The sequence below is a fragment of the Sciurus vulgaris genome (genome assembly GCF_902686455.1).
Source record: "Sciurus vulgaris genome assembly, chromosome: 7".
Classification (NCBI taxonomy): domain Eukaryota; kingdom Metazoa; phylum Chordata; class Mammalia; order Rodentia; family Sciuridae; genus Sciurus; species Sciurus vulgaris.
Genome location: NC_136467.1, coordinates 80613232 through 80640055, shown reverse-complemented (window position 1 = coordinate 80640055; position 26824 = coordinate 80613232). Strand labels below are relative to the sequence as shown.

The window sequence follows — 26824 nt, the reverse complement described above, 5'->3', positions numbered from 1 at the left end:
TGAGCTTTGTTTTGTAACCGTTAGTGTGCTCTCGCCTTAGTCTGTGAGTTATCTGAGGGAAAAGATTTTTAATCCTATCTAGTGTATCGAATAGGTAGAGGCATATGATGAAGTCTTAAAAAAGCATTTATTTATTTACTTTTTGTGATGCTCTGGATGGAAACTAGGGACTCACACACACTAGGCAAGTACTCTATCACTAGGCTCTATTCCCAGTGCTTTTGATTTTTTTTTTTTTAACTTGGAGACAGGGTCTCACTAAGTTGCTCAGGTTGTCCTTGAGCTTGTGTTCTCCAGCCTCAGCTTCCAGTAGCTGAGATTCCATACCCAACTAAAAAAGCATTTATTGAACTAAATAAAGTTCAGTGATAGTGATAGCTATAAAGAGAGCTCTGTGTATTACTATATAATTGTTTTTGTCTTTCAATATTTTCTCATCCTTCTAACTAGCTAGTTTATTCTTTCTAGTCTATCACAGCCTTTTAGTTTGTTCTTTCTTTAATAGATATTTAATCTCCAATGAATTTCAAAACATGTTTAGTATACTTGTTTTACTAGCACCCATCCTCCTTGAAAGAATAGAAGACCATTCTTTCTAAAGTTATTTGAAATCAGCGCATGAGAATAGGGTTTTGTTTTTAACCATTTACAGTTTAAAAAAAAATCGTTATTCCATATGTATGATTTTTTTCTTTTTTTGTCACTGTGACTCTCAAGTTGGTTGTTTTTAGTGTTGGTTCATGGTTTTATAACATACATGCTTGATGTTCATGGGGACTTGACTTTGGGGTATTTTTCAGGTTTAAGAATGTTCACCTTTTTCAACTCCTTTGCTAATTAAGCAAGGATGAAAATTAACTAGTGTTAAGAATCTTGGTTATTGTATGTCTGGACCTCATGGTATAACTTTGCTAGCTATCATAAGAATGACCATAATCACTCACCTTTTTTAAAAAATCTACTTATTCCTTGACTTCTTGGGATTTAACAGCAATATTTCAGTAATTTGCTGATGACTTTTCTTTGTGCCATTATAGAAATGGTTTTCTGTAGAAATAATCTATGTAAAAGATAGTGTAGAGACATTTTTCTGGAGGCTACAGTGTGACCTATTGAGATACACTAAACTGGTTCTTCTTTGTCAGGACATTCAGATCTTTCCTTTATTTCATTTTTGAAATGGAAGAATAAATGGAGGAAAAAAATGTGCTCTGAAATCCTCTGTCCCGCTTTAAGGCATGTAAATAGCATCATGCACAAAAAATTTCAAGCTGTCAGGAGTAAAGAAAGTATGATAATTTAAGATAATTAAATGCTTAAGACAATCAAAATAGAACTGATCCTAGTAAGTTTTTCTTACTTGAAGAAAACTTCTTTAAAAAGTAGTTACTGATCTAAATGTCTTTCAATTGAGCTGTTAAAAAATTGTAGAGTAATAATCCACAAAATGGACTATTCCACAGTCTCAAAGCATACCTATATGATGGAAATAAAAATATATATGGTTGTTTTTTAAAAAGAAAGACTGTGAATGATACATGTACTCTGGATCTCATTCATATAAAAATAACAGAAACAGAAGCAAAATATATACAAAAAGGATGGGACTGAAGATATACACACCAAATTGCACTCAAGTCTGCACTGAGACTTTATGTTTCTGTTTCTTTACCAGATTATGAGTTGCTTTGGTGCTAGATCAATTGCAGGATGCCAAATTGAATTTGAATTTCAACTGGAAACAAGTTTTTTAGTGAAAGAATTTCCCAAATATTGAATGAAACATATTTTTACCAAAACTTTTTTTCATTGTTTATCTGAAATTCAAGTTTAACTGGGAGTCCCATAATTCTTATTTGTTAAATTTGGAAACTCTACTTTAAGGAGATCTTTAATTATACTTCCTTGTACTTCTGTCACTAACAGTTGCAGAGATAAAATAGGTCACCAAAAATGACAGGAGGGATAGTAATTAAGGAGAAAACAGTAACAACAGGTGGTTTTGCTAAGTATGTACATACATTATTTCAATTCTCATGAAAATGCCTGAAAGTTTTATTAGTGATTCTAATTTTCTTTTCTTTTCTTTTTTTTTTTGGGGGGGGGGGTGTCTTGTTCTTTTTATTTTGTTTTGTTTTGGAGATTGATTTTCACTATGTTACTTGAACTGGAGATCCTCCTGCCTCAGTGCATGCCACTGAACCGGTTTAGTGGTCCTATTTTAAAGATTAAGAAAAAGAAATACACAAACCAGTCATAGCACATTCCTGTAATCCCAGCTCCTGGAAGGGTGCTGAGGTAGGAGGATAGAAAATTCCAGGTCTGCCCAAGCAACTCAGTTAGACTGTGTAAAATTTTAAAAGACTGGGGATGTAGCTTAGTAGTAGAGCATTTGCCTAGCATGCTGCCAGGTCCTGTGTTCAATCTTCAGTACAGAAAGAACGATAACAACCACCAGAACACATAAATACTAATTATAATTATCTTGCCACTAAGCTGTTTTGAAGATCAGATAAGAATATGTATTGTTTTTCTAAATTCTAAAATCACACTCTTCAACCAGAACAGTTGCTTTTTTGTTAAAATCAGTTTAAGATCACACCGCAGCATCACTGCAGTTTTAATTAATTTTATTTTAAAAATTATCATATTCTCAAACTGCCTCTTTATAGTGTAAAAAGTCTCATGAGTTTTAACACATGTATAGATTTATATAACATCACCACAATTGGGATACAGAACATGACTACAGCTTTTGAGATTCTTTTTGCAAAAATGTTTCACATTTATGTTGCAAAAAATGAGAAAGGGATTTAGATAAATGTGCTGAAGATGCAAATTAATGAAACTTTCTTTTGCACAAATCTCTGTATCTCCAGTCTCTGCAGCTTTTGTCTGGCCCATTTTTGTTGTTTCTGCAGACCCTTTCTACTAATCATGAATACATGCAGAGTTGGGGCCTTCACACTAAAGACATGTCACAGGAACAAACTTCAGCCTTCCCTATTTGATCCTTTTTATTATAACAGATCTTAATTCTTTCAACCATTTCCCCTAATGCCATTTTTTCCCTCTAATATGAAGAAACCTGGAATAACAATGACCTTCTATGAGGGAAATTATTTGATCAGGTAAAGGAGATATGAAGTTTTAAAGAGAGCAATGACAAGGCTTTCAGAATCCAAGAATCTGTCCAATATAATAACAGATCCCTCCTGTAATCAAACCCCCAGTTCTTTCCCCAATTCCATACTCCTGCTGCCTGTAGGGTTCCCCTTGGGACTCTGGACTTTGGGACAAACTTCTGCACTCCCTAGTCAGCCTTGTCTATTCCTCATCCCACCCAGTAAGTTCTCTTGGCTTAAGTTACTTGCACTGACATAAGGCACCACAACTGGAGGGGGTGGGGCGGGCGGGTCCGCGTTGCGGTTGACTCACTTCGTTGCTATTTGTCTTTTGTTTCTAAGATGCTTTGGCTGCTGTTTTCTTTCTTCTGTTTTTCATTTTTTGGAGGAGAAAACCTAGTGAATCAAGAATGAGTCTCCTGTCCACTAATCTTTTTCACCCACCCTCCCCAAGTTGGTTCTTTCTTCACAAGTTCCATAACTACCCAAGACATGCGGGGGCGGGACAGGTGGGAACGCATTAACATCACTTAAATCTGAAGCTGACAGCCAAAGGGCCCAGTTTGGTGGGGAGACTTTCTGAAGCTCCCTTACACCCTGCTGGGCGTTTGCTATTGCCGCTGTACATTTCAGCTCATTTCTTTTTGCTGCTGCTGCTGCTGCTTTGCGCTGCTCTGTCACGCCTTTATCTCGTCGTTGCCAAAGGCTCCCTAAGCAGGGGTAAATTCCACGAGATTCACCAGCGGTTTTGTTCCTGTCCGAGGTAAATACAGTATGCAAAGTGTAGAACCACCAAAGGATGCCGGGGAGGGGGAAGAGAAAGGGATTCCCTCACCTTTTCCGGCTTGTTCCTCGTTGATTTCCACCAGGAGGAGGCGCGCAGCCCGACTCCCCCAGTCTCTCTTCCTAAGTCCACCCTACCTAGGGCTGCCGAGGTTGGCTGCGCGGCCGAAATCCCTCCGGCAGGCCAGGCCCTCCCCTCCCCCCGGGTTGGTTTTTCCCAGCTGTGGAGGTTGGGCCAGGGGCTGGGGTACTAGGAGAGTCGGCGCTCGCAGCGCAGAGCCCGGAAGTCGCCGGGACTCTGGTGGGACTCGGAGTTGGCTTTGGAGGTGGCGGGCGCGGAGGTGAGCGGTGGGGACCCAGCGACCAAGCAAGAGTCCAGAGGTGGCGCCAGGGCCCCTCCCTGCCCTCGGCTGGAGAGTCGCTTTGGTTCTGATTGCCACCCAGCCTCGACTCCCACCGCCGCTTTGTTCGCGGACTCCCTTCCCTCCTTTAGAGATGACTTGAACCCCCTCTAGGATCGAAGCGACTGGCGGGGCGTGGGCTGGGGGGCGACAGTACTACGGCCCTCCGTTTCCCATTAATACAAGAAGATTCAAAGAGAGATCAAAGGACTCCTGTAACCTGAAACTTCCCCCTCATCCTAACCTGGACCGGGAGGAGAGGTCCGGGCGGGGGCGGAGACCCCGGAAGGCAGGTGGTCCGCGGAGGCGGTGGGAGAAAGGAACTGGAAGAATGAGAAGTTTGGTTGGGAAGACGCTGGGGATTAAGCGAGAAGTTAGAGGCGGGAGAAGTGTGAGATCGGGGAAGGAGGAGGGCGGGAGGCTAGAAGGGTATATATAGTGTGGGCCGAGGCGAGGGAAGACTTGGCGCTCCGGGTCTTGGAACTATCTATTGCTCCAGGGTAGGATGTGCGGTGCGGCTTGGGGAGGCGAGGACTGTGCGGTCGCTCGGAAGGGGGTCTTGGGGACAGAGTGGAGACCACTTGGCTCTCAGAGGCCGGTTACTTCTCCCGGGAGCGTCGTCCGCCCGGCTCCTCACGCTTCTCTCCCGCTTGTCCCAGGTCGCGCAGCGGATCCACCGACAGGCGCCAACCGAAGAGGCGAGGAGGTGCCACCCGGGGCGGCGCTGGAAGAGGAGCGGGAGGAGGAGCGCGGAGACCAGCGTCCCTACCCGCCGTGCGTACTTTGTGGAGGGAAGGGCGGGGGAGTCGGCCCCGGGAGGGGGACGCCCGGTGGCTAGGGGGTTAGCCAAGTTCCGGCTGCGGTGGTCCTCCTCCGCTCCCACCAGAGGAAAGTTTTCTCCAGGCGCTTCCGGCCGGCCAGCACCCTCCGGGCCCAACCTCCGAGCCTTCGGAGCGGGCGCCGGCCCAGCCCAGCTCCGGGAAGACGCGAGCCGCGATGCCTGGGGGGTGCTCCCGGGGCCCCGCCGCCGGGGACGGGCGGCTGCGGTTGGCGCGGCTGGCGCGGCTGGCGCTGGTCCTCTTGGGCTGGGTCTCCTCGTCCTCTCCCACGTCTTCCGCGTCCTCCTCCACCTCTTCAGTGTCGTCCCTGGGCTCAGCGGTGTCTGCTCAGCCCCCGCTGTCGGGCCAATGCCCGCCGCTGTGCGAATGCTCTGAGGCGGCGCGCACCGTCAAGTGCGTGAACCGCAACCTGACCGAGGTGCCTGCGGACCTGCCACTCTACGTGCGCAACCTCTTCCTCACGGGTAATCAGCTGGCCGTGCTCCCCTCCAGCGCCTTTGCCCGCCGGCCACCACTAGCCGAGCTGGCCGCGCTCAACCTCAGCGGCAGCCGCCTGGTGGAAGTGCACGCCGGCGCCTTCGAGCATCTGCCCAGCCTACGCCAGCTCGACCTCAGCCACAACCCACTCGCCTATATCAGCCCCTTCGCCTTTTCGGGCAACACCAATGCTTCTGTTCCCAGCCCCCTGGTGGAACTGATCCTGAACCATATCGTGCCCCCTGCAGACCAGCTACTGAAGCAGAACCGAAGCTTCGAGGGCATGGTGGCCGCGGCCCTGCGAACTGGCCACGCGCTACGCGGGCTGCGTTGCCTGGAGCTGGGCAGCAATAATTTCCTTTACCTACCTCGGGACGTGCTCACCCAACTGCCCGGCCTCAGGCACCTGGACCTGCGGAACAACTCGCTGGTGAGCCTGACCTACGTGTCCTTCCGCAACCTGACACACCTAGAAAGCCTCCACCTGGAGGACAATGCTCTCAAGGTCCTTCATAATGGCACCCTGACGGAGTTACAAGGCCTGGCCCACGTCAGGTTATTCCTGGACAACAATCCCTGGGTCTGCGACTGCCACATGGCGGACATGGTGGACTGGCTCAAGGAGACCGAGATAGTGCAGGGCAAAGCCAGGCTCACCTGTGCATTCCCGGAAAAAATGAGGAATCGGGTCCTCTTGGAACTCAGCAGCTCTGACCTGGACTGTGACCCTATCCTCCCACCATCCCTGCAGACTTCTTATGTCTTCCTTGGTATTGTTTTAGCTCTGATAGGCGCTATTTTCCTCCTTGTTTTATATTTGAACCGTAAGGGGATAAAAAAGTGGATGCATAACATCAGAGATGCCTGCAGGGATCACATGGAAGGGTATCATTACAGATATGAGATCAATGCGGACCCCAGGTTAACAAACCTCAGTTCTAATTCAGATGTCTGAGAAACATTAGAGGACGGGGGGGACAAAAAAGGACAACTCTGCATGAGGTGTAGACTTAAGCTTTATCCAAGTATTAGGCTTGCTCTACTTCCACCCTCCACTGTAGACACCACTGACTTTGACTGAAAGCAGTGAAGGGGTTTCCGCTTCCTTGTTATGTAAAGTCTCTTGGTGTGTTCTATTAATGTAAGAATGTAAGACGTTGAACAACTGTGCATAGTGTTTTGCCCTTTTTCTTTTCTTGGAACTGCTCAACACATGTGGAGTGATTTTCCAAGTTTCAGCATGAACATGGACTCCTTGCTGTTTCTCTTAGTACAGTTCAAGGTGTAGCAAGTGTACCTACACAGATAGCATTCAACAGAAGCTGCCTCAACTTTTTTTTTTTTTTTTTGAGAAAAATACTTTATTCATAAATATCAGTTTTATCCTCATGCATCCCATGAACTGCCTGCAGACCTTAGCAAGCTCTTAAAAATAACTCCGTAGTGCACAGGAGCACCTGCATCCAAGAGCATGCTTACATTTTACTGTTCTGCATATTATAAAAAATAACTTGCAACTTCAGATAACTTTCACAAAGTAAAGTACTTTTTCTGATTGCAGTTTATATGAAACTGTACTGAATTTTTTCTTCTTATAAACTGCATCAAGATCAAACAGACTGAATTGTTGAAAAAAATTCAATAAAGATTCTTAAAAGAATTACACTGTGTTCAAGTTTGGTATTTGAAAAAAGGATGAAGGGCAATAATACTGAATGTCTTGGTTCCAATGATAATTAAATTATTGGTCAGCAAGCTGAACAAGGTCTTACATAAATAGATTTGGGAGATAGTTTTGAAGTGGTGAATTCTTTTAGGATTTAAATAGAGAATTTGAATATTTATGTGACTAGATTTCTCATGGTCCCAAAGTTAATGCTATTCATGAAACAATTTTGTAAGAGCATTATGAAATTGGTAAGAGTAAAGAATTCTGTATGATAAACACTTCATAGTTTGGAACTTTTTCTGGATTAATGAAGTTGTTAGGGCAGAACAATATTATTTACTTAATAAAACTCTGAATGAACTTGTTCTATGAATTTTTAGAGTGTAAAACAAATATAATGCAAATGTATAAAGAAGCAGGATCTTAAATATATAGAATATTCTGAAGTAAAAGATATAAAAGTGTAAATTTAAAAAAAAATTCCTGAGATTATAAAGTAAATTGCAACTTATATTTTTCTTGAGAATATTTTTTAAAAGCATTTAAATGAAATATACATCAGAGACCCAGCTAATATATTTTTTTAAAATTGCCATAATTGAATTTAAGCTTAAGGAAATAACCAGAGATAAATGTCTGTGTTTATGTGAATATGTGTCTCAATCAGAGATTTTTATGGCCTGTTCAGGATTTAACAATTTGAAGATATTTTTATTTTAGCTAAGCTCTATATAGGCATATATACTTTCATAAGGAATAAATCATACTTACTTATAAATAAACGTGACTATTAATCAATTGATAGCATTGATAATAGATTTTTTTTTTTTTAGTTTATCATCAGCTATTTAATCTGAAAAGTAAATTTTATTAATCAGTCTCCAAGCCATTAAGTGATTTATATTTAGCCTTTATTACCTAACTTAAAGTATTGGGTAAATATACATCAGTAAGTCTTAAGACCTGCCTACATTACCTTTAAATTTGTTATGCTGTACAGTGTTTTATATTTGAAATAAACTTTAAATTTTCATATTTTTATAAATACAATAGAATTAGTACTTTAGTTTTTAGAAATCTTTGCTAATTCTTTATTTAAGTAAATTCAGAAGTTTCTGAAATAGGGCTCTCTATTCTGTGTGAATCTATTCCTTGTTTAGATTATTATACAGTGTAGTCACAACAGACATTTTACTACTTTAAGTTCCACAGGACTCATTTTGTGAAATTTTATAGTATTCATTATTTATGGGTTATATTTCAGATCCTATAATTACCTGAGAAAAGGCTAAATATGCAATTCTTAATATTCCATAATTCCATTACAGATTTCAAGTTTTCACCAGGGATTCACAAACTGGCTGACTGCCATTATTTCCTAAGAACAATGAAGATACTCTAGCCTACCAAAAATAGTGAAAGCGTCTAATAAATAACAGCACACTATCTTAAGAATAAGCTACTGATTAACTTTAGTTGGTATGTTCGCTGATACTGTAGAAAGCAAATTATATATTGATAGAGCCTCTATTCAGAATTGTTTCTTTATCACAAGATACTGTTAAAAATTGAATACAATTTAAAAATTATCTACAATTGAAGAAAGCAGTAGATTGATGTCTACTTTTCTCATCACCTCCCTGAAGCAATGATGATTCTGATCAAGTGAAGCTGGGTTTCTGTCTGTTAGGTGGGTAGCATTTTTGAAGTTATGACTTCTTTCCTCTTTTACCTCCTTCTTTGTACAGATTTCCCAATTTGCCACGGCTTTGTTTTCTATCACACCACTCCTTGCTATTCTCCAAAAGATGGCAATAGAAAATTCTTAAGGTAAAAAATTGTTGTTTGACAACTAGTTGATATTTGTGCAGTCATAATATACAAAGTCTATAACCCCTCAAGATATTCTGAGTTTCTTGGAAGATAGGTGTTATATAAATCCAATAAATATATGAGGATATAGGAAACAGGAAATAAAAGCAAAAGTATTGTGACTACTTAAAAATAAAACAAGTAGACTTGTAAATAGTTTTTTACTGTCTTGCATTATTATTTCTGAACACTTAGAAATAATTCATTTTTACAAATTTATTTTGGTTGGCATTATACTTTATTACTGACCTTTAGTGTTGAGCAGAAAGCATCCTTCATTTATCCATTACAAGCTTAATTTGAAGAAAGTTGAAAAAATACCTTAAAAATTATCCCTTAATTTAAAAAGCTATTAAAATGTCCAATAAATTTCTGTGTAAAGTAATAAAGATTTTTAGTGCAATACACCTATCTGAACCTGAATTGAAACTCTCCTCTTTGATTGTAGTATTAGTTTCTATAATATCAGTTTTGCTGTCACTGGTGACCTATGAGGCAAATTTGCATAGCAGCTGATAGATTTTTTTTTTCTTATAAAATAGGGAGACTTTGAAGCACATTCAATGTTGTTTTTTGTTTGTTTGTTTGTTTTTAGAAGAAGTAGCTACACACTTGCAGGGTGTGAAAGGGAAGGCTGGGTTGAAATAAAGGAGCAAGACTGACAATGAATATGGATTATGCTCATCTCAGTGTTTAATTAGAATTAACATATCTTAGTTTTCTGTCATTTTAATTGAGTGTCTGTAAAAAAGAAGAGTCAAATGAACTGATTTTTTCTTTAGGAATTGTTTTACTCTGTCCATTTTGACCTGTTGTTCTCATGTAGGGCTTCCCTTATTGAAGACATTATAGGCTTTGCAACTGTAGTTTTCAAGAGTTTATCTCATACCATTTCTGCTTTCCATTTTTAATTTTCCTCCAAAGACTATGCTAAGAGACACTGTGAGGATTTGCAAGGCTAAAAACAATTTGGCACATGCTTTCTTTCTGCTCTGAAATCCATTCAGTTATCCAGCCTCAGAGCAGCACCATAAAGTGAAGACAAATTATTAGATGAAATTCAGGTTTACACTTGTGCAAGGATCTTTCACAGTAAAGGAGAGGAAAGGGGAGGAAATTATATTTCTAGATAATGTGGAAAATACCTTGATAGTGTCTTTTAAAAATCAGCAATACTGCAGTGCTGCACTAGAAATAATTAGTTTAAGAAAATATATTCTGCGCTATCCAGGTGACCCTGTCTCCTTTCAGATGGGGTGGGGGGGGATAAAAAAAACCCTGGCTCCTTCAGGATGTTTTGTATTATCTTTTCATTCTAACTCTTAAAGACTTTTGATTTTAAAAAGCAGGCTTTTCAAAATTTTATGTCTTATCTTAGATCATTTTAGCAGCTCCATCTTATCCATGGGTTTTTAAAAATATAGATTTTAATATAATATTAAATATATGATTTATATATCTATAAGAATATGGATTCTTAATATTTTGAAATAGGAAGGACTCTTAGACATGTCAAACCCAGTTTCCCATCTACAAATGAGAAATTGATAATTGCGACTTACATAATGACAGGCAGGACAAGATTCCAGTGCCCCTTTAGCTCTCTTAATATTATTAACAACCTACCTTAAGACCTTTGAAATTCCTGTGTCTAGCTAAACAGAAAAGAAAAAAAGAAAGCAATCGCTTTGGTGAATTTATTTGTTTTATCATTTTTTGCTTTGACAGAATATTTCAGTTTGCTTCAGATTTCCATATTTTGAAAGTTTTACTGTTTCAGACCCCTGAATATATTTAACTGTTTTTGAAATAATTTTTTTCTGACAATCTTATTACTATAAAGCCCCTCTGAGTCTATTACATGATAGGAAATATTTTGGAAATGTACTGGTGATATTTCTTCTGAAAAGAAAGCTAAAAATTCTAGAATGCTGTGCTAGCTTGTATGATTCTATCTTAAAGATGAGTTAGCTCAGCTGGTGAGAAAATGAACCAAATGAGACCAACCAAGTTCATGGCTGTGAAACTAATCACCAGGTGAGACAGTCCACTTTGCATGCTGTGGTCTGCTCTCCTAGCCCACACCCATTGCAGGTGCATGCTACCATCCTCCAAAGGCCTAGACCAGACAGGGTTGCTAAACCAATGCAAATTCATAATCATCCTGGAAAATCAGCAGACTGACCAGCCAGACCTTGCCAGCTCTGCTGCTGATGTGCCCATTTACTGTCTTTACATGTGCAGGACCACACAGCAATCCCAGTGTTCTCACGCTGTAGTATACATGTCACAGATTGAAGTTTGTCATTTGTGTGAATTTTGAGAAGACTATTTAACGGGTACCTTTTAATGAATCCCATGGGAAATTAGGTTTGCTTAACTATTTATAATGAGATGTGGTTTAAGATGAACTATTATGATTACTATATCACTAACTTACATGTTAGTGTTTATAAAAATCCTTTTGATATTTAGCTGACATTTTATGATGATAGGACTTACTTGGGGTTCACAGTTTAACTTGGTTCATGTAAGGAAATGTTTGTTTTGAGGAAGCAAAAGCTTAAGATATGTACAGCTTTTTATGAAAATTAAATATTAAATAATATGTTTTAAAGAATCTGAGGGTGTTATCAAGATGTAATGGAGGTTCATAGATTTCCATACTTCTTTCACCTATTCTCATAGTTCCGTAGTTCCGTTTTTACTATTTCCTTTCTTCCCCCAAAGAAAACTATGATGTATAACAATTCAAGGTGACTACCTATACATAGGAAAATCAGAATAACTGAAACTTTAGGTGGGTCAGTTTTCAAATACACATGCCTCTGACAGTTTCCCTCTTTTAAAATATGTAAACTGTATTCGAAGAAGACTTTAGTCTTCAATTAGACACATTCTGTGGTTATTCTTATGGAACATTCAAACACATGGCTATAAAACACTTAAAAGGCATATTTTAAGGTTAACTCACATTCTGTATTTAAAAATATAGAGGACAGTGAAATGCCATGAATAATCCTATCATTAAGGAAAAAATGCCCTAATGTTGAGATAAACTGCTTTCTCCTATTATCACATGTATCTTGCCTTTTCATTTACAGTCTCCACTATCATTAAAAACTGTTTTGATATCTTGTTTTAGAGTATTGTAAATAATCACATTTTATACATACAGGACACTTCTTGAACTATTAAGTAATGTTATAGTGAGCACTGTTGTACCTACCTGTGCTTCTACATCTGACATTTTTTAATTTACAGTAGATGCTTGAAGGAGGATTATTGTATTTTTCTAACCTCTAAAAATGTTTGATGTCTATTTAAATTAGATAGTTCACTCTATGTTTTAAAAGAGTTTTGTAACAAACTTCACATAGTAATGAAATGATTGTGGACAGGATTTTGAACAGGAAGAAAACTTGACCAGGTTTCCAATGAACTAGTCACTTTTAAATCCATAAATGCCTATTCTTTATTAAAGTAAATTTAGAAGGTAAGTAAGCTCATGGCTCAGTTGAGTGAGCAAGAGAGAGATAAAAACAGTTGCCAAGGTAGGGAGAGGTTTGTTGGGTATAAAGGAACATCTGGAAAATTATTTTAGCTACTTACACTTTAGGAAGCAATTTTCAAGATAAATATGTCTTACCTAAATTCTCTTCTTTTTTAGAGAATCTGTGTGTGTACTGATAATTAATTTAGATTCCATGTAAGTGATTTGTTTTAATCTTCCTGCTAATTTGCTTTAAAATTTCACTGAGGTCCCATGAATCATTTATCCAGGTCACTCTATAGATATTTATTAAATGATTTCTATGTATCAGGCACTGTTGTTGCACTGGGTTTTACAAAATGAGCTGTGAACATAAAATTGCTTTCTTATCTAGTAGTGAGGATAAGCAATAATAAAAACATTTTATTGAGTTCTTATTATTAGACACTAGGCAAAGCCCTCACATGTAAGACCTTATTTCTTCTCCTTTGAAAAGGAAATTGAGGCTTAGAGAGGATAGATGATTTGCCCAAGGACTGGTAGGAACAGATGTGGGATTTGAACTATTGGCGGTTTTTTGTTTGTTTGGAGGGGGGTCTTTCCCTAGGACTCATACTCTTAACCCTTGAGTTTTAGGAGCAGTAAGATGTGAATGAGCTTGCTATGGGGCAGAACATGATGAGCATTACTAGTGGTTCAAGCTGTGATATGGGTTCAAAGCAGGGATAGATCTTATATGTTTGGGAGAATCTAAAAAAGGCTCATGGATCTGTTATCTTTTAAGAGGTTCTTGAAGAAGAGGCAGCTTCAGATGATGGATGGAAAAGAAAACTGCAGACAGAAGGAGCAGCATAAGCAAAGAGAATGGCAGCAATTGAAGACCAGTCATGTACCAAGAACAGTAATATTTGAAGCATAATGTTGGCTTCATTACATGGGAGGAGGAGGGATGGAGCTTAAAAGCAACGAGTATTTGGACATCACAAATGCAGCCAGACTCTATTACAATGCACCACTGGTTGATGACTGAAATATGCTACATATCATTTAGATTTTTTTAGATTTGTTCAAATAAGCCATTATTCAGGAGGATTACAAGCTGCAAGACAACCTCAGCAATTTACTGAGACCCTGTCTCAAAATCAAAGAAAAAGGGCTGGGGATGTAGCTCAGAAGTAGTGTGCCCACCCAATGGGTTCAATCCTTAGCACTAGAAAAAGATTCCTCACTGATAAGGCAAGATTGTAGTACTGTGTAATACTATAATACCCATCTCTGTGCTCTATGAGCATAAAATGAAATAATAAGTATAAATTGTTTAGTTCAGCACTCCCCAAAAAACAGCCATTATTGTACACTATCAAGTTTAAAGCATGAAGCCAGTAAGGGAGGTGAAAGTAACATTAGCTGCCTTCTTTACTACTATTTGAGAAGTGAAATGCATGCTTTGGTCACCACGAATAATGCCAGGAACTCTGAAGAAAGGAAGAAGAAATAAGTCCTTACATGTGAAGGGCTTTGCCTAATGTTTGGTTCAGTAAGCACTCAACATATGAGACCTTTTATTTTGCCTTTAGTAAGGGCAGACATGTTTAACCTTGGATTACATTTTGAGTGTTTATGATGCAAGAAATTTCCAGAGTTGGTTAGCCCAAGAGGGTAACCTCATATAAGGAATTGTTGTGATTGCTATTGTTCACTAATTGGCCAGATAATTGGTGATGTCCCAAGAGTCATTGAACAAATTTTTTGGCCAAGCTTATTCTAGTACTAAGGTGACTATATGACGTTTGACCAATTGTGTTGACCCATCCTTGTTCAGGGATGTCCTAGTTAGGGGAAAGATGGCAGCAGCTCACTAGAGGCTTTAGTCATGTGCTGTGGTGGCCGTACTATCAGGAAAGTATGTGAACTCCCTTTTCAGATTACTCATTTCATTCTAAGGGACTCTCTCAGTAGCCAGGGGTCTGCAAGATGGATGGCCTTCTGTAGCAACATTAATCAGACAAAGGACTGAGGTCAGGAGAAGTCACTTCTTCTGTTGGTTAGATGTCCCAGAGGGCTGGTTTGTTTCTATTCTGCAAGTACTAACTTCCATTTTAACAGGGAGACCTCTGTTAACTGTGCCACTTATTTCAAATGCTATTTTATCAGTTCAAGGACCATAGGGCAGGTTAGGTGTGGAGAGTCATGGGCTCAGGGCCTCTGAGGGAATTTGTCTCCAGAAAAGCCCAGCATGCAGACAGCAGTTGATGTGCAAATAGTTTGTAATATGGGGAAGAGAAGAACATCAGAAGCCCATAGACCACATATGGCCACCGTGGGTGGTCCAGAGACTCTAGGAGGCAGTCTCCAGGGTACTTTATAGAGAATGCCAAGTACAGTGCAATTTGGAAAGATTCTCAAGCATTTGGCTGGAAGGGACCCATCCAAGGGGTACTGGTTTGCAAGTAACAACCTAAGTGAACTTAAGTAAAATTTGTAAATGTTGCCTTCAGAACCAAAAAATTCTAAAAGTTTTGGTTTTGTTTTAACACTGTGAATACTGAAGAGGCAATAATGGTTTTCTGACAGTGTTAGAGAGAGCAACTCTTGACTGACAAAGTAATTCCTAGGAATTTAACTAAGGTGGCAGGCCTTATTTTTTTTATAGGGCAACAGCCTATTCCTTTTTGTGAACTCCTTTGTGATAATTTGTATTTCTTCTGTGTCAAATGAATCTTGAAAGAGAGGGGCATCATCAATGTAATATACCTACGTGACTGGAGAAAAGTGGATACAATGAAGATGTTAACTTTCAGAGACTGCATGGGAGGGCAGGACTGAGATACTTCATAGACAGTGAGGTAAATGTGTGTTGTATTCCTTTAATGGTAAAGGAAAATTGGTGCTGAGAAGCTGTTGAAATAGGAACTTAATAGAACATATTTGACAAACATGTAACAGCAAAGTAATTTTTAATTGCTAATTGGATTTTTTCTAATGTATGTTTTGGACACCTTTTTCAAGGATCAGATGACTCCTGTATCTGTATGAGTTCATCTCCATGTCTTCTAGTCCATTCCATTAGTGTATATGTCTGTTTTTTTGGCAGTATCATACTGTTTTTGATACTATAACTCTAGTATAATTTGAAGTTAGGAGGTATTGTGATGCCTCCATTTTTGTTTTTTTGGCTTATAATTTTTTTTGGCTATTCTGGATCTTGTATTCTTCCAGGATTTTTCCCCTGGTTCCTTGAAGAATGTCATTGATGTTTTGATAGGGATTGCATTGACTCTGTATATTGCTATTTAACAATATTAATTCTGTCTATTCATGAACATGGGAGGTCTTTCCATCTTCTTATATCTTCTTTCAATTTCATTCTTCACTCAAGAGAGTAATTTCAGTAATCTTGGGTATGAGGGTCTTAAACTGAGGGACCATAGCATTAAAATTGTGATTATCCACTATTGGATGTCATTCATTTTAAACAATTTTAAGCCTTGGCCAAATTGAGCAATTAAAGGAAAAAACAGCAGGAATGATGGTTCTTTTAAAAATAGGTTTTAAATGGTGAACTTTCATCTCAATAGGCCATGTCTTAATCTATATTAGTATGTATTAACTATTTTAGTTGTGTGGGATGATGCACCGTGGGTCCTTGTTAAGACAATCTTAAGTGCCAAAGACATAACTTATTTCAATTTCTTATTTGTTAGGTTAAAACCTCCATTTCTACTATAGGATAGTTTAGGTCAACAGGCTAAACCATGGGAAATTTAGTTTAGACAATAGTTCTATTGGTTAAGGTAAAGCATATCTATTTGTCCTCAGAGCCAGTGAGCAAGCCAAGAGCAAGATTAGAAAGACTCCTACATGGTGGTCATGACTAGACAATACTGCTTACTGCACCAGTTGTTTTCAGTTGCACCATGGATAGCAGGTTTGATCTTCCCACCTCAAGTTCATTTGTAATTTAAGATTGATAACACACAAATGCCTCCCTTCCCCCACCACATGCACCAAGAAGGTCTGGAAAAATCTATTACTCCCATAGTGGAACTTTCTGGAGAAACAGGGCAGACATCCACACTGATCTAGAATGAATTGAGCAGAGAGGGGAGTGGCTCTGGTTTTGATTGTGGTTAGGGGTCGGGGCCAGACAAGAGTTCCAGGTTTGGTTGGTTTGAATTCCCTTTCTGCTTCTTCCCCCTGCTGCCCTCAACATCCCAAGGGAGGGGTGGCCAGGGACCTATTGGCTTGTGCAGATGTGGGATGAGAGGAAAAGGAAGATGTGGGGTTTGAAAGCATCAGAGGTCCAATATCCAGAAATGGAGTCAGACTCTATTACCATTTTGCTCCAGGAAAGCTAATCTGCTAGTGAGGATGAGAGAGATGAGACAAGTGGCTTAAGTGGTTATATCAATAGTTATGGTAAGACTGTTCTTTATACTAGTTTTTAACTATCAGTTAAGGAAGATAAAATAAAATAAAACCTTTCCTAGTCAAACCTAAAGATGTTGCCACTGTTTAGCAGATTTATTCTTAGGGCCAGTTGATTGTGGCCTCAGAATGAATAAATGGAGGAGACCAGCTGTCTCCTTTGGCTCATAGCCAAAGGGTTTCACAACTACCCCTTCTTTTTCTTTTTCCATCCTTTGAGAGAACTATTCTAATGAGAAATCAATTCACCAGAGTTTGCTTGAATAAATCTGTAATCTAATAATGTGATACTGACTAATCAAGTAAAACATTGGGTGGTGGTATGTTCTCACAGTCCTTTAGTAAGTTGGTCACATATAGGTGGTAGGTTAGTTTTAAGTTAGTTTTATATTATAAACTCTATACTATGTACAATGGAGTATGTGCACATGCTTTGTAATACTATGTGCTATATACATGGCTTTATATGATTTTCATGATTTCAACTTGAAGTAGTAACTCATTTTGTCCTCTTAATGGGAAACTATAGTAGGGACAACTTCATAGATGAGGAAACTGAGGCACACTGAAGATTAAATAGCCTGTCCGAATTTACACAGCTAGTAAGTGATAGAGCTAAGATTTGAACCCAGGGATTCAAATGCTGTTCCAAAGTCCATATTCTCAACCACTGTGCTATATTTCTTCTGGCATGTACATAGTAACCACAATGTTAGCTATGCTTAGAAAAATCTAGAAAATAAATACATGGTATATAAACAGTTTTTTTTAACTCAGCAAGTGTGCTATGTAAGATTAAGGATGAATGATTCAAATAATTAAATAATCCAATTTCAGCTTCACAGTCTTTTCTTTCTTTTTTCTTTTCTTATTTTGGTGGTTCTGGGGATCAAACCCAGAGCCTCATGCATGGTAGGCAAGTGCTATCTCCTTGTGTTTTTTAATCTTAAAATGTAAACACAAAAATCACAGAATTCTGATGGTATTTAATATATGTGAAGAAAGGTCATTCTATGAGGCCCTGAATAAGATATTATATATGGAAACTAGGACTGTAAGAATACTATTTGCATTTCTGAAACTAAAAAAAGAAACTCATGATAGCTTTAAAAAGAGATACTTTCCTTAAGAGTAATATTGCCATTTTATTTTGAATACCTGGATAGGTTCATAGATTTTCTTTGTGATACTAAGTTATCAGTTTTATGCCATTAGCTGCATCCAATTTGAGGAAAACACTTTCCACAAAGTGAAATTTAGTTTTGAATAATTTTGAACATCAATATAAGACCAATGTAGATAAGTCAGACATTTCAAACCTACTCTTGGATATTTTGAAAACCTTAACTATTATTTCTGAGGTATATCATTTATCATATATCAGATTTTTGTGTAATTCCCCCCTTACAGTTAGGAAAACATAGTCTTGTCTTTTTAGCCTAATCTTGACTGGACACTTGCCTTCTGGATGAAGAAGCTGAGATAAAGCCCCTCTGTCCCTCTCATGTGTCTTCCAAAGTGTTAATACTTGTGTTATCACCATAGCCCAGTTTTAAGGATTCCTCTCTTTCATACGTAAACTGTCCCTGATATGTACTACAATCAAAATATTTTCCAAATAACCTGCATTTTCATATTCAAATTAGCTTCTTAATATTTTAACTTACTTTATTGGCCATGCCAGCAAAATAATTGCTCAGTTTAAGAAAATAACTTCTTTTGATTAACATGACCTTTAGAATAAAATACAAAATGCATTTTTAGATTGACTTGACTTTTCTTCTCCTAAACTTGATGGTTTTGCTTGTGCAGGTTGCCATAGTGTTCGTCTGAGGATCTTTGATAAAAGATGTAACAATACAAATAAAAAGTGAAGGACTATTGAATCTTATTTTTCATGTATCTCAGCTACCTCTTGGTTGAAAGTAAGTTGCTTTGGCATTAGGAAGAATTAACTCAGTTCTGTGACTCTAGTAGGAAAAAAAAATGGCATTAACTTAATACAATCAGCAATGTCAATGTTTAAGATATTTGACTATTTGTTACTGTCCTTTGTTTCATTGAAAAACTTAATATGCAGACATTATTTTGCCAAAGGAACTGAATATAGAAAGCTGATGATACTAGTCTGGATAAAACTAGTTTTGGCCAGTGTTAGAATTGAATTAATCCAAGCTGGATTAAGGTTTGACTCAAGAGAACTTTCTTACTAACAATGGTTTTTGAAGACTGTCATAATACAATAATCTCCCAGGGAGACTGACTATATTAATATGGATTAGATGCAGCACTGAGTGTCAGAATACCTGGAGTTGAAGTAAATTCCTTGTAAAGAGTGGAGATTTGAAGTTCAAAAGTGGTGTGGCAACTTTGCTTCACCAAGTTCTCAGGAACTGAGGATGTTTCTGGCTGATTGCTTCTCCATGCCTAGTTGGCAACCCTTATCTTTTTGATCAAAATTGTCTTGAGTCTGGAATCTCTTTAGGCTGAGCCCTTGGGGAGCTTCACATCATCTTTTAGTAGAAAGTGGGCTAGTTTTGCCAGGATACGTGTGTGTGTGTGTGTGTGTGTGTGTGTGTGTGTGTGTGTAGAGGGAATGTGCTCAGCTTTTCTGTATTTTTTATTCTGTTTCTGAATTTTTTTTTTTTTTTTTTTTTTTTTTTTGTCCCTCAGAATCCTGGTTCAGGAACTGCATGGATACTAAATCCCTTGTTTATAATGTTTATTTAACTTTTACTCAGGTTACTCATTTTATACAAGTTCTTTGTGTAAATCAGCTTAGTATTTTCATAAAACCCATGACAAGAAAAAATAAGTCTGTATATGTTCAGTATAGATATAATTTTTGATCTTCAGTTGTTTTAATCCACAGATATGGAATCTATGGAAACAGGACAACTGTGTGTGTGTGTGTGTGTGTGTGTGTGTGCGTGAATAGAAAAATCCTGTTTGGGTTTGTTGACTTTGGGTCCATCCAGTGCACACGTTTCTGATTCTTAACCATGCATTTTCCTGTTTGAAAAGTATAATATGTATCAAATTCAAGTGTGGAGAAAACACTCAGTTTCCTTTGGGGCTAGATATCTTTTCTTCTATGTAGCTAAAATGAATCCTCTACCTATTAGTGAAGTTTTAAGTTCAGGAAATACTCAAGATTTTCCAAGGGTGAGTGATTATGCTGGAGCATATGTGGAATAAAAGATGAATGAGAGCAGATCCATTCCTATAGTGGAAATTAGACAAATATACAGAAAACCATACTACAAAGCAAAATGAAAATTAAAGAGTTGCAATGTTGTGCAAACCCAAAAAGAAAGATTGTTTTTACTTGGATGAGTTAGAGAAGACTTCATGGAGTCAATGTCATTGAATTTGGGCATTGAAAGACAGAATACTAGAGATAACTGTGGGTTGTTTACAACCCATCCCTAACCTCCTTCTGAAGAGTATAGAGGCTTTCCATTTTAGAAACCAAAAATGCTAGATGCTTATATTTTGTGCCACCTTTGAAACTAGAGAAATGGATATGAATAGTTCTTTTCTTTCTTTCTTTCTTTCTTTGGATGGGTCTTTTCATTTTGCAGCTTAACAGAAGTCTAAGAACATGATGGAAAAGGTTTTCTTCTTTTATAAATTATATGAGAAGAACTTTCATCCCCCCCCCCTTTTTTATATAGCTATGTGAAAATGTGATACCTAGTGCAATGGGAGCCGCCTCATGTCAATAAGGAAACAAGACTGTAAACAATGGCCAACATGCCAAAGATAATAAATGAGAAGGATGGAAAGCATATGACTCCTTCTATCTCAGAACTTGTTACATAAGGTCATAAATGTCTGTATTGTTTAAGGAACAGTTAACTGAGAATGTTCTGTTATAGGAAGCTATAAGCTCCCTGACAGGGTAGGTGTCCAGACAGTTTGGGGTCATGGTGGGTTGTGGGGCAGAGCAAGGTGTTGTTAGGGAGAGAACATAAACAAAAACTGTGTCAACATTTCCCATTGCAAAGTGTGGAATGGAAACACCAACCAACCAACAAACTCATGTTATATGGAAGAGCTAATGTATGGTTTGATTTGGTTGGATAAAGAGAAGAAAGGAGAGTAAGTAGTGGAGGGAACTGGTAGGATTTGAGAAAGGTCATAGAAAATTTTGTAACCATGCTTTAGAGTTTAGAATTTATTCAACAGGAAACAGCAGTAAGCAGTTGAAGGTTTTTTAAGTACAGAGAAATATAATCAAAACTATACTTCCTTTTTTGAAGAATTTACATGTATACTTTCTTGTGGTTACACTGATCTCCTTTGGAATTTTCTCCATCCAATCAACAAGAACATATAATTTCAAAAAGAGGGACAGAATATTATGAATTTTATACCACTGCTGGTTAAACTTTAGGTAACTGCTTAATGATTTTGATTGCCTGAGATAGTTTTCCTTTGATTATCTCTCATTTAAGCAACTCTAGAATCAAATGATTTGATTTAATGGACAGTATGCAGACAAGAAGAACCCTTGTCAGAGATGCTCATTCTATTTTAATATGAAATTATTTGTACTTTTACCAAGAGTCAAAGCAATTTTTTTGTTCCTTTTAAAGTAAGTTTTTTTTCATTACAAAATAATAAATTATTCATTGTGAAACATTTGAGAAATTCAACAAAATGGGAACAAGAAATAAATCAACATAGTTCTCTTACCCTCAGACCACTATTGTCCTTTAAGATTTTTTCTGGAATCTAAATTAAATTTTAAAGGATTGAAGATGATGCATTAAGATATTTAAATTTAAGTAGAAAATATGTCACTGGCACATGCAGTTCAAGCTAATAAATCTAATTTCATGATTTGACAGTAAAATGTTATATCAAAGCCCTAAATTACCACTTAGATAATGTGTTCTTTAGGATGCAAGCACATTATTCATTAGGAGTTTTAGTTTAGTTCAGAAAATGAAGGCAGATTATCTCACAGTAAACAGAGCAGTGTTCTTCTGCAAAAACATCAAATTCTCAATGTTACTTTGGATTTTCAGAAAGAGAATCACTATCCAGTAGAAGCTACACTGGTTCCGAACACAGGTTTTTTACAGCTTTTCCAGAAACTTTACAGCATAATTCCATCATTACAAATATAGGAAAATACTGCATACAAGATACTAAGGATTTGATAAATATGGATAAAATAATAAACCTGGTCCATATATAAATTTATCAGACAAAACTAGCTGTTGCTCTTTTATTTGTCATCAAGAATTATTCTTTCATTTCTATCTTGGGATTTGTTTATTATACATTATTTGGGATTATTGTAATAAATTCCCAACTGTATGGGGGAATTTTTAGAAAAATATCTAATTGGAGTCATGTTAAAAGTCTGTCATGTTCATTAGATTGAATTAATCTAAATAGGAAAAGTTTTTAGAATTTTAAAAAATATGTTGGCTTAACTTTAATAATTAGTTGCAAAAATAGCAAACCTCTCTCCTTTATAAGAAATATGCACATCTATGTTTTAGGACTGGGCTCTCCTATTGGTGGTGTGCACGTGAATTATCTGCAGTGCTTGTTAAAATGCAGTTTCCTATTGCAAAGTTCTGAGATAGAACCCAAGATTCTTCTTTTCTAATAAAGTCAATACCAAAGCCACCGGCACAGGACTATGCTTTGAATAATAAGATTTTAGAGGAAAGAAAAAAAGAATTGCTGGCATTATAAAGAAAATGTGTTCCAATCACCGATAGATCTGTCTAATTACACTTAAATTAGTCGGAAATGCTGCGACCTGGGAAGGTCATCATTCAATACTAAACTATTCACGACTGCAAAAATGTATGAGATCTTAACTCAGTTACATTTCCCCAAATCTTTTTTGTTTGTGCATTTAACTCCATAGCCCCGCTACTCTGACACAAGTTTAAACTAGAGTCTAGACTGAAGATATTGAACATGAAGTACAAATTCATATTTTAGATTTGTGCTGTGAAGGAACTTGAAATGGGTCTTTTCCAAGTCTTTGAAGATATTTAAATGTAGTAATTTTCATTAATTACTCTTAAAAAGTAATTAATACTGTTTGGGGAGTTTCTTCTTCATGTCTTTCAAATGCTGGGCTAGTGTTTGATACCTTTTCTCAGACTTTCAGGCTAGTTACTTACTGGCCTTTCATAAGCACACCAAAGTGAGGAAGGGAGAAAACTTAAGCAGAACTAATCCTATAACTAATAACAGATGTGATGTTCATAATATAGAGGTCTTTGTTGTTGTTTGTTTGTTTTTATTTCTTTCCTTTCTAAAATGTTGAATATTGAGAATACAAAGCTTCAGGATATTTCTCCAAAGCAGAATTTTTTCCATCCTTTGAGTAAAAATCATCTAACACAAGTAAAGGTTAAGGGAAGTAAATATTTATCTCAGTGGTTACAAACAGTGCATTTTAACAAGTGAGGAACAGACTCCTCTGGCCCATTGTGTTGGCTCCAAATAGATGGTACAGGGTTTCCAGGCATGAGTGCAGGGATCATTCTGCAGGCTTCCTAAGTGGGAAGCCAGTCACCACCCCTACCCCCCCCCCCCCCCCCCGCAGCTCCAAAGCAATATGCAGAATTTTTTTTTTTTTTTTGGACTGGCAGTTTTCTCTGCCTTACCTAGGATGTCAGCAAACCACTCATTAATATGTTTCTGTCAGTGTTCATTTGTCATGTTTGAAGTTCTTTAAAGATCAAGTCTGATGTCACAAATCTTAACTGAAAGTGATGCCTTTATCATAAGCTACAAGGGTACCAGACTGATCAGTCAGTTACTGGCCTGAAGAGACTTTCATTTTGCTTAAGGTTCTCAGATTTCCATTGTTTCCTTATTAGCATGTAGATCTCAGTTTCTATAGTAGGAAAAATTCCCTCATTACAAAATAAAAATAATTTAAAAATAAACTCCAAGAAAGAAAGAAGGGCACTTATCTAGTGAGCCACACAGCTTAAACGGATGTTATGGTCTAGGTTCTGTGGCATCAGATGCCCAACTGAATGCTCATTAAATAAAAACAACATTGCATATTACTTAAGCACTCAGCATTTTTAACTCCGGCTCTCTACCTTTTTTCCTCTTTCCTTTCTGCCAGTATCAAACTGATTTAATCTAAGGTGAGTGTTCAATGAGTGTCTACTTTATACCAGGCATTCTCCAGAACAGCACCTCACTGTGCTTTCCCTTTGGCCTGCTCTGGCATAGAACACTCACCTCACTTTTTCCTTTCTACTCTGTGACTCTGTGTCATGGGACGAGCTCTTAGTGACTAGTGCTACACAGACATGAAGGGATGCACCCAAGCCAGAGGACTTCTGTCATTCACTGCCATCCCTGAAGCTATTGGTCCTCACTGCACTTCATAACAAGTATTCTCAGGATGCCAGAGGGTAAATGGGACTGTGGTAAATGCTCAGTTACACCTGAGGGCTGGTTAAGCTGAAGAACAAACTGCTAGGGTAACATTTTTTATTTTTTCAAAATTGTTTATTTTATAAAATTGCCTCAAGATAAAAGTATAGAACTTAAAACATTAATTAAACTTTATAAAACTGCAGTAATAATTAAGACAGCATCAAAAAACCTCCTAGAATAAGCTAGAGTAAAAGAAAAGCAATTAGGGATATTGAAATTGTGCTTATATTTTGTTAGAAGTCTTAGCTGCTTTTAAGAAGATATGGGGGATTTGCCTTAGATTTAATTTAACATAAATTTATCTTTCAGTCTTTATGGGACTAACGAAGGGATCAAATTTGTATTGAATATGTACTGTCTTCTTCATCCACTGATTTTCTGAGTTTTTAATACCTCTCTTAATGCCCTATTACTGACCCCTCCCATATGACTATGCAGCTGTTAGAGATGTTTGCTGTGCAAAACCAAAGTGGAGGCTTGGGACTACTATTAGCCACATTTTGAGAAGGAGAAACAGATCCCAAATGTTTAAGGGACAGACATTCTTGGCAGGAGTGAGCAGCAGAACCTCAGATGTAGCTGTTCCTTGATCTGGCACCAGGATGACAACAAGCTTCTGAGCCTGGACTTTGTCCAGGAAAGATACTGGTCTCTGCTTCTCTTCTGAATGCACCTGATTTAGCCACATTTTGGTACAGCATGGTGTCTGTTTAAGGCATTCCAAATAACACCATGGCAGTCTGCTTGGAGGTATATTCTGGGTCTATGTTCATATGTGCAAGTTCACCTTTGAATATGAATGTGTGTGTATGTGCTTGTGACATGGGTGTGCTCCTGTGGGCATGAGCATGTGTGTGTGTGTGTGTGTGTGTGTGTGTGTGTGTGTGACAGAGAGAGAGAGAGAGAGAGAGAGAGAGGAAATGGGGGTGGGAGTGTGAGGGCACATAACTGTGCCTGCTTTCACCTCTAACTCTCCTGCTTCTGAATCACAGAGCAGCCTTAGGACTAAGCTTTCCTGCCTCCGTAGTTCCTTCTTGTGCCACCCCACTCTGTTAACACTTCTCTTTATCTTAATTTTTTGAAGGGTCACTTAAAAAGAACTGAAAAATTACGGGACTAATTTAACATTAACAAAATCATTTTAAGTGTTTTATTTTTTCTTATGAAAGCAAACAAAAGTCAGTATTTTCATTTTCTTTGGCTGTCAGTTTCGGATTGAGCTAAAATGGAATAATAGAAATTAGATTGCTGGAAAAAAACTTCTGTATCTTTTAAAGCGTCTTTTTAATTGGAAGATGCTAAGTGCAACATTTAGTACCTTTTTCTTTTGCAAGTGAATAAGATGCTTACAGACAGCAGGAGAAGACAATACATTTGTGAATTCTTCAAAATCCTTGATACATACTACTGTTAACTTAACGGAGGAAACTGGCAGACTGGAAAATAGTTGTTTCTGAAGTCCAGTTGTAAGCAGAACTTAACTTTACATGATATATTTTTCTTTATGTTCCACTGTTTTTGAAAAATTCTAGAATAAGTACAAACTGAACGTATGAGGGGTGTTTTTTTTTTTCCTTCCCCCACAAAGAAAAATTGTGGCATGTCTTTCTGGGAAAATTGTGTGTCCTAAGGATCACAATGGTAAATGTCTACTTTTAGTAAAAGTTCATTTACACTACATAAAAGTCCTCATTTGAATGAAGCTTCTACATAAGGTGGTTGTTTCTGAATAATTTGATTTCTTTTCTGATATTTAAATAGCTCTCCATTTTGTAGAACTTTCAAAAGTGAGTTAAACCCACTGTGACACCAATTGTTTATAATGTATATCATTAAGAAAAATATGCATATTCAGAACAACAAAACTGAGCTAGCTTGTTCTAGGAAGCACAAATATCTAAACATGACTTATTTGGGGGAAAATGATTTTTTTCTAGCTGAAGTCATAGCAATTTATATTATTACAAATTTTAACATTCATTTTTTTCTTAAAAACACACAAATACACATTTTTCCTTTAAAAAATAAACATTTAAAAATGACCACTATATATAATTCTTTCCTATTTTTAGAATGTTTATTTTCACTTTTCTAAAACTGTAATTTATATGTTCACCTTAAAAAAACTGTTAAAAATTACCAAAATTAAAATATTTAGTCAGATGAAAAATATACTAAGTACCAATGAGGTCAGTGAGTAACTTACTTATTTTACTTACTCCACACAGATTATGCCTAATCCTTATGCATCTACTCTGTCATTTTCTAGGACCATGATAACATTTTTTTTCTGCACA

At 37.6% G+C, this 26824-nt stretch overlaps 1 protein-coding gene across 7 annotated transcripts in view; it reads left to right on the top strand.

Annotated features, from left to right (window-relative positions):
* The first annotated feature begins 2883 nt into the window (after nt 1–2883).
* Nucleotides 2884–26824, top strand: part of TPBG (trophoblast glycoprotein) — a 105167-nt gene continuing 81226 nt past the window's right edge. The window contains exons 1-2 of one of the 7 annotated variants that reach the window (XM_079146320.1): nt 2884–3888; nt 4969–7736. In XM_079146320.1, coding sequence (XP_079002446.1) covers nt 5306–6580 — 1275 coding nt within the window. In that variant the 5' untranslated portion in view covers nt 2884–3888; nt 4969–5305 and the 3' untranslated portion in view covers nt 6581–7736. Of the gene's footprint in view, nt 3889–3981; nt 4250–4280; nt 4599–4668; nt 4701–4750; nt 4810–4968; nt 7737–26824 lie in introns of those variants that run through there. The other 6 variants (XR_013764911.1, XR_013764912.1, XM_079146318.1 and 3 more) reach the window with 6 other exon arrangements.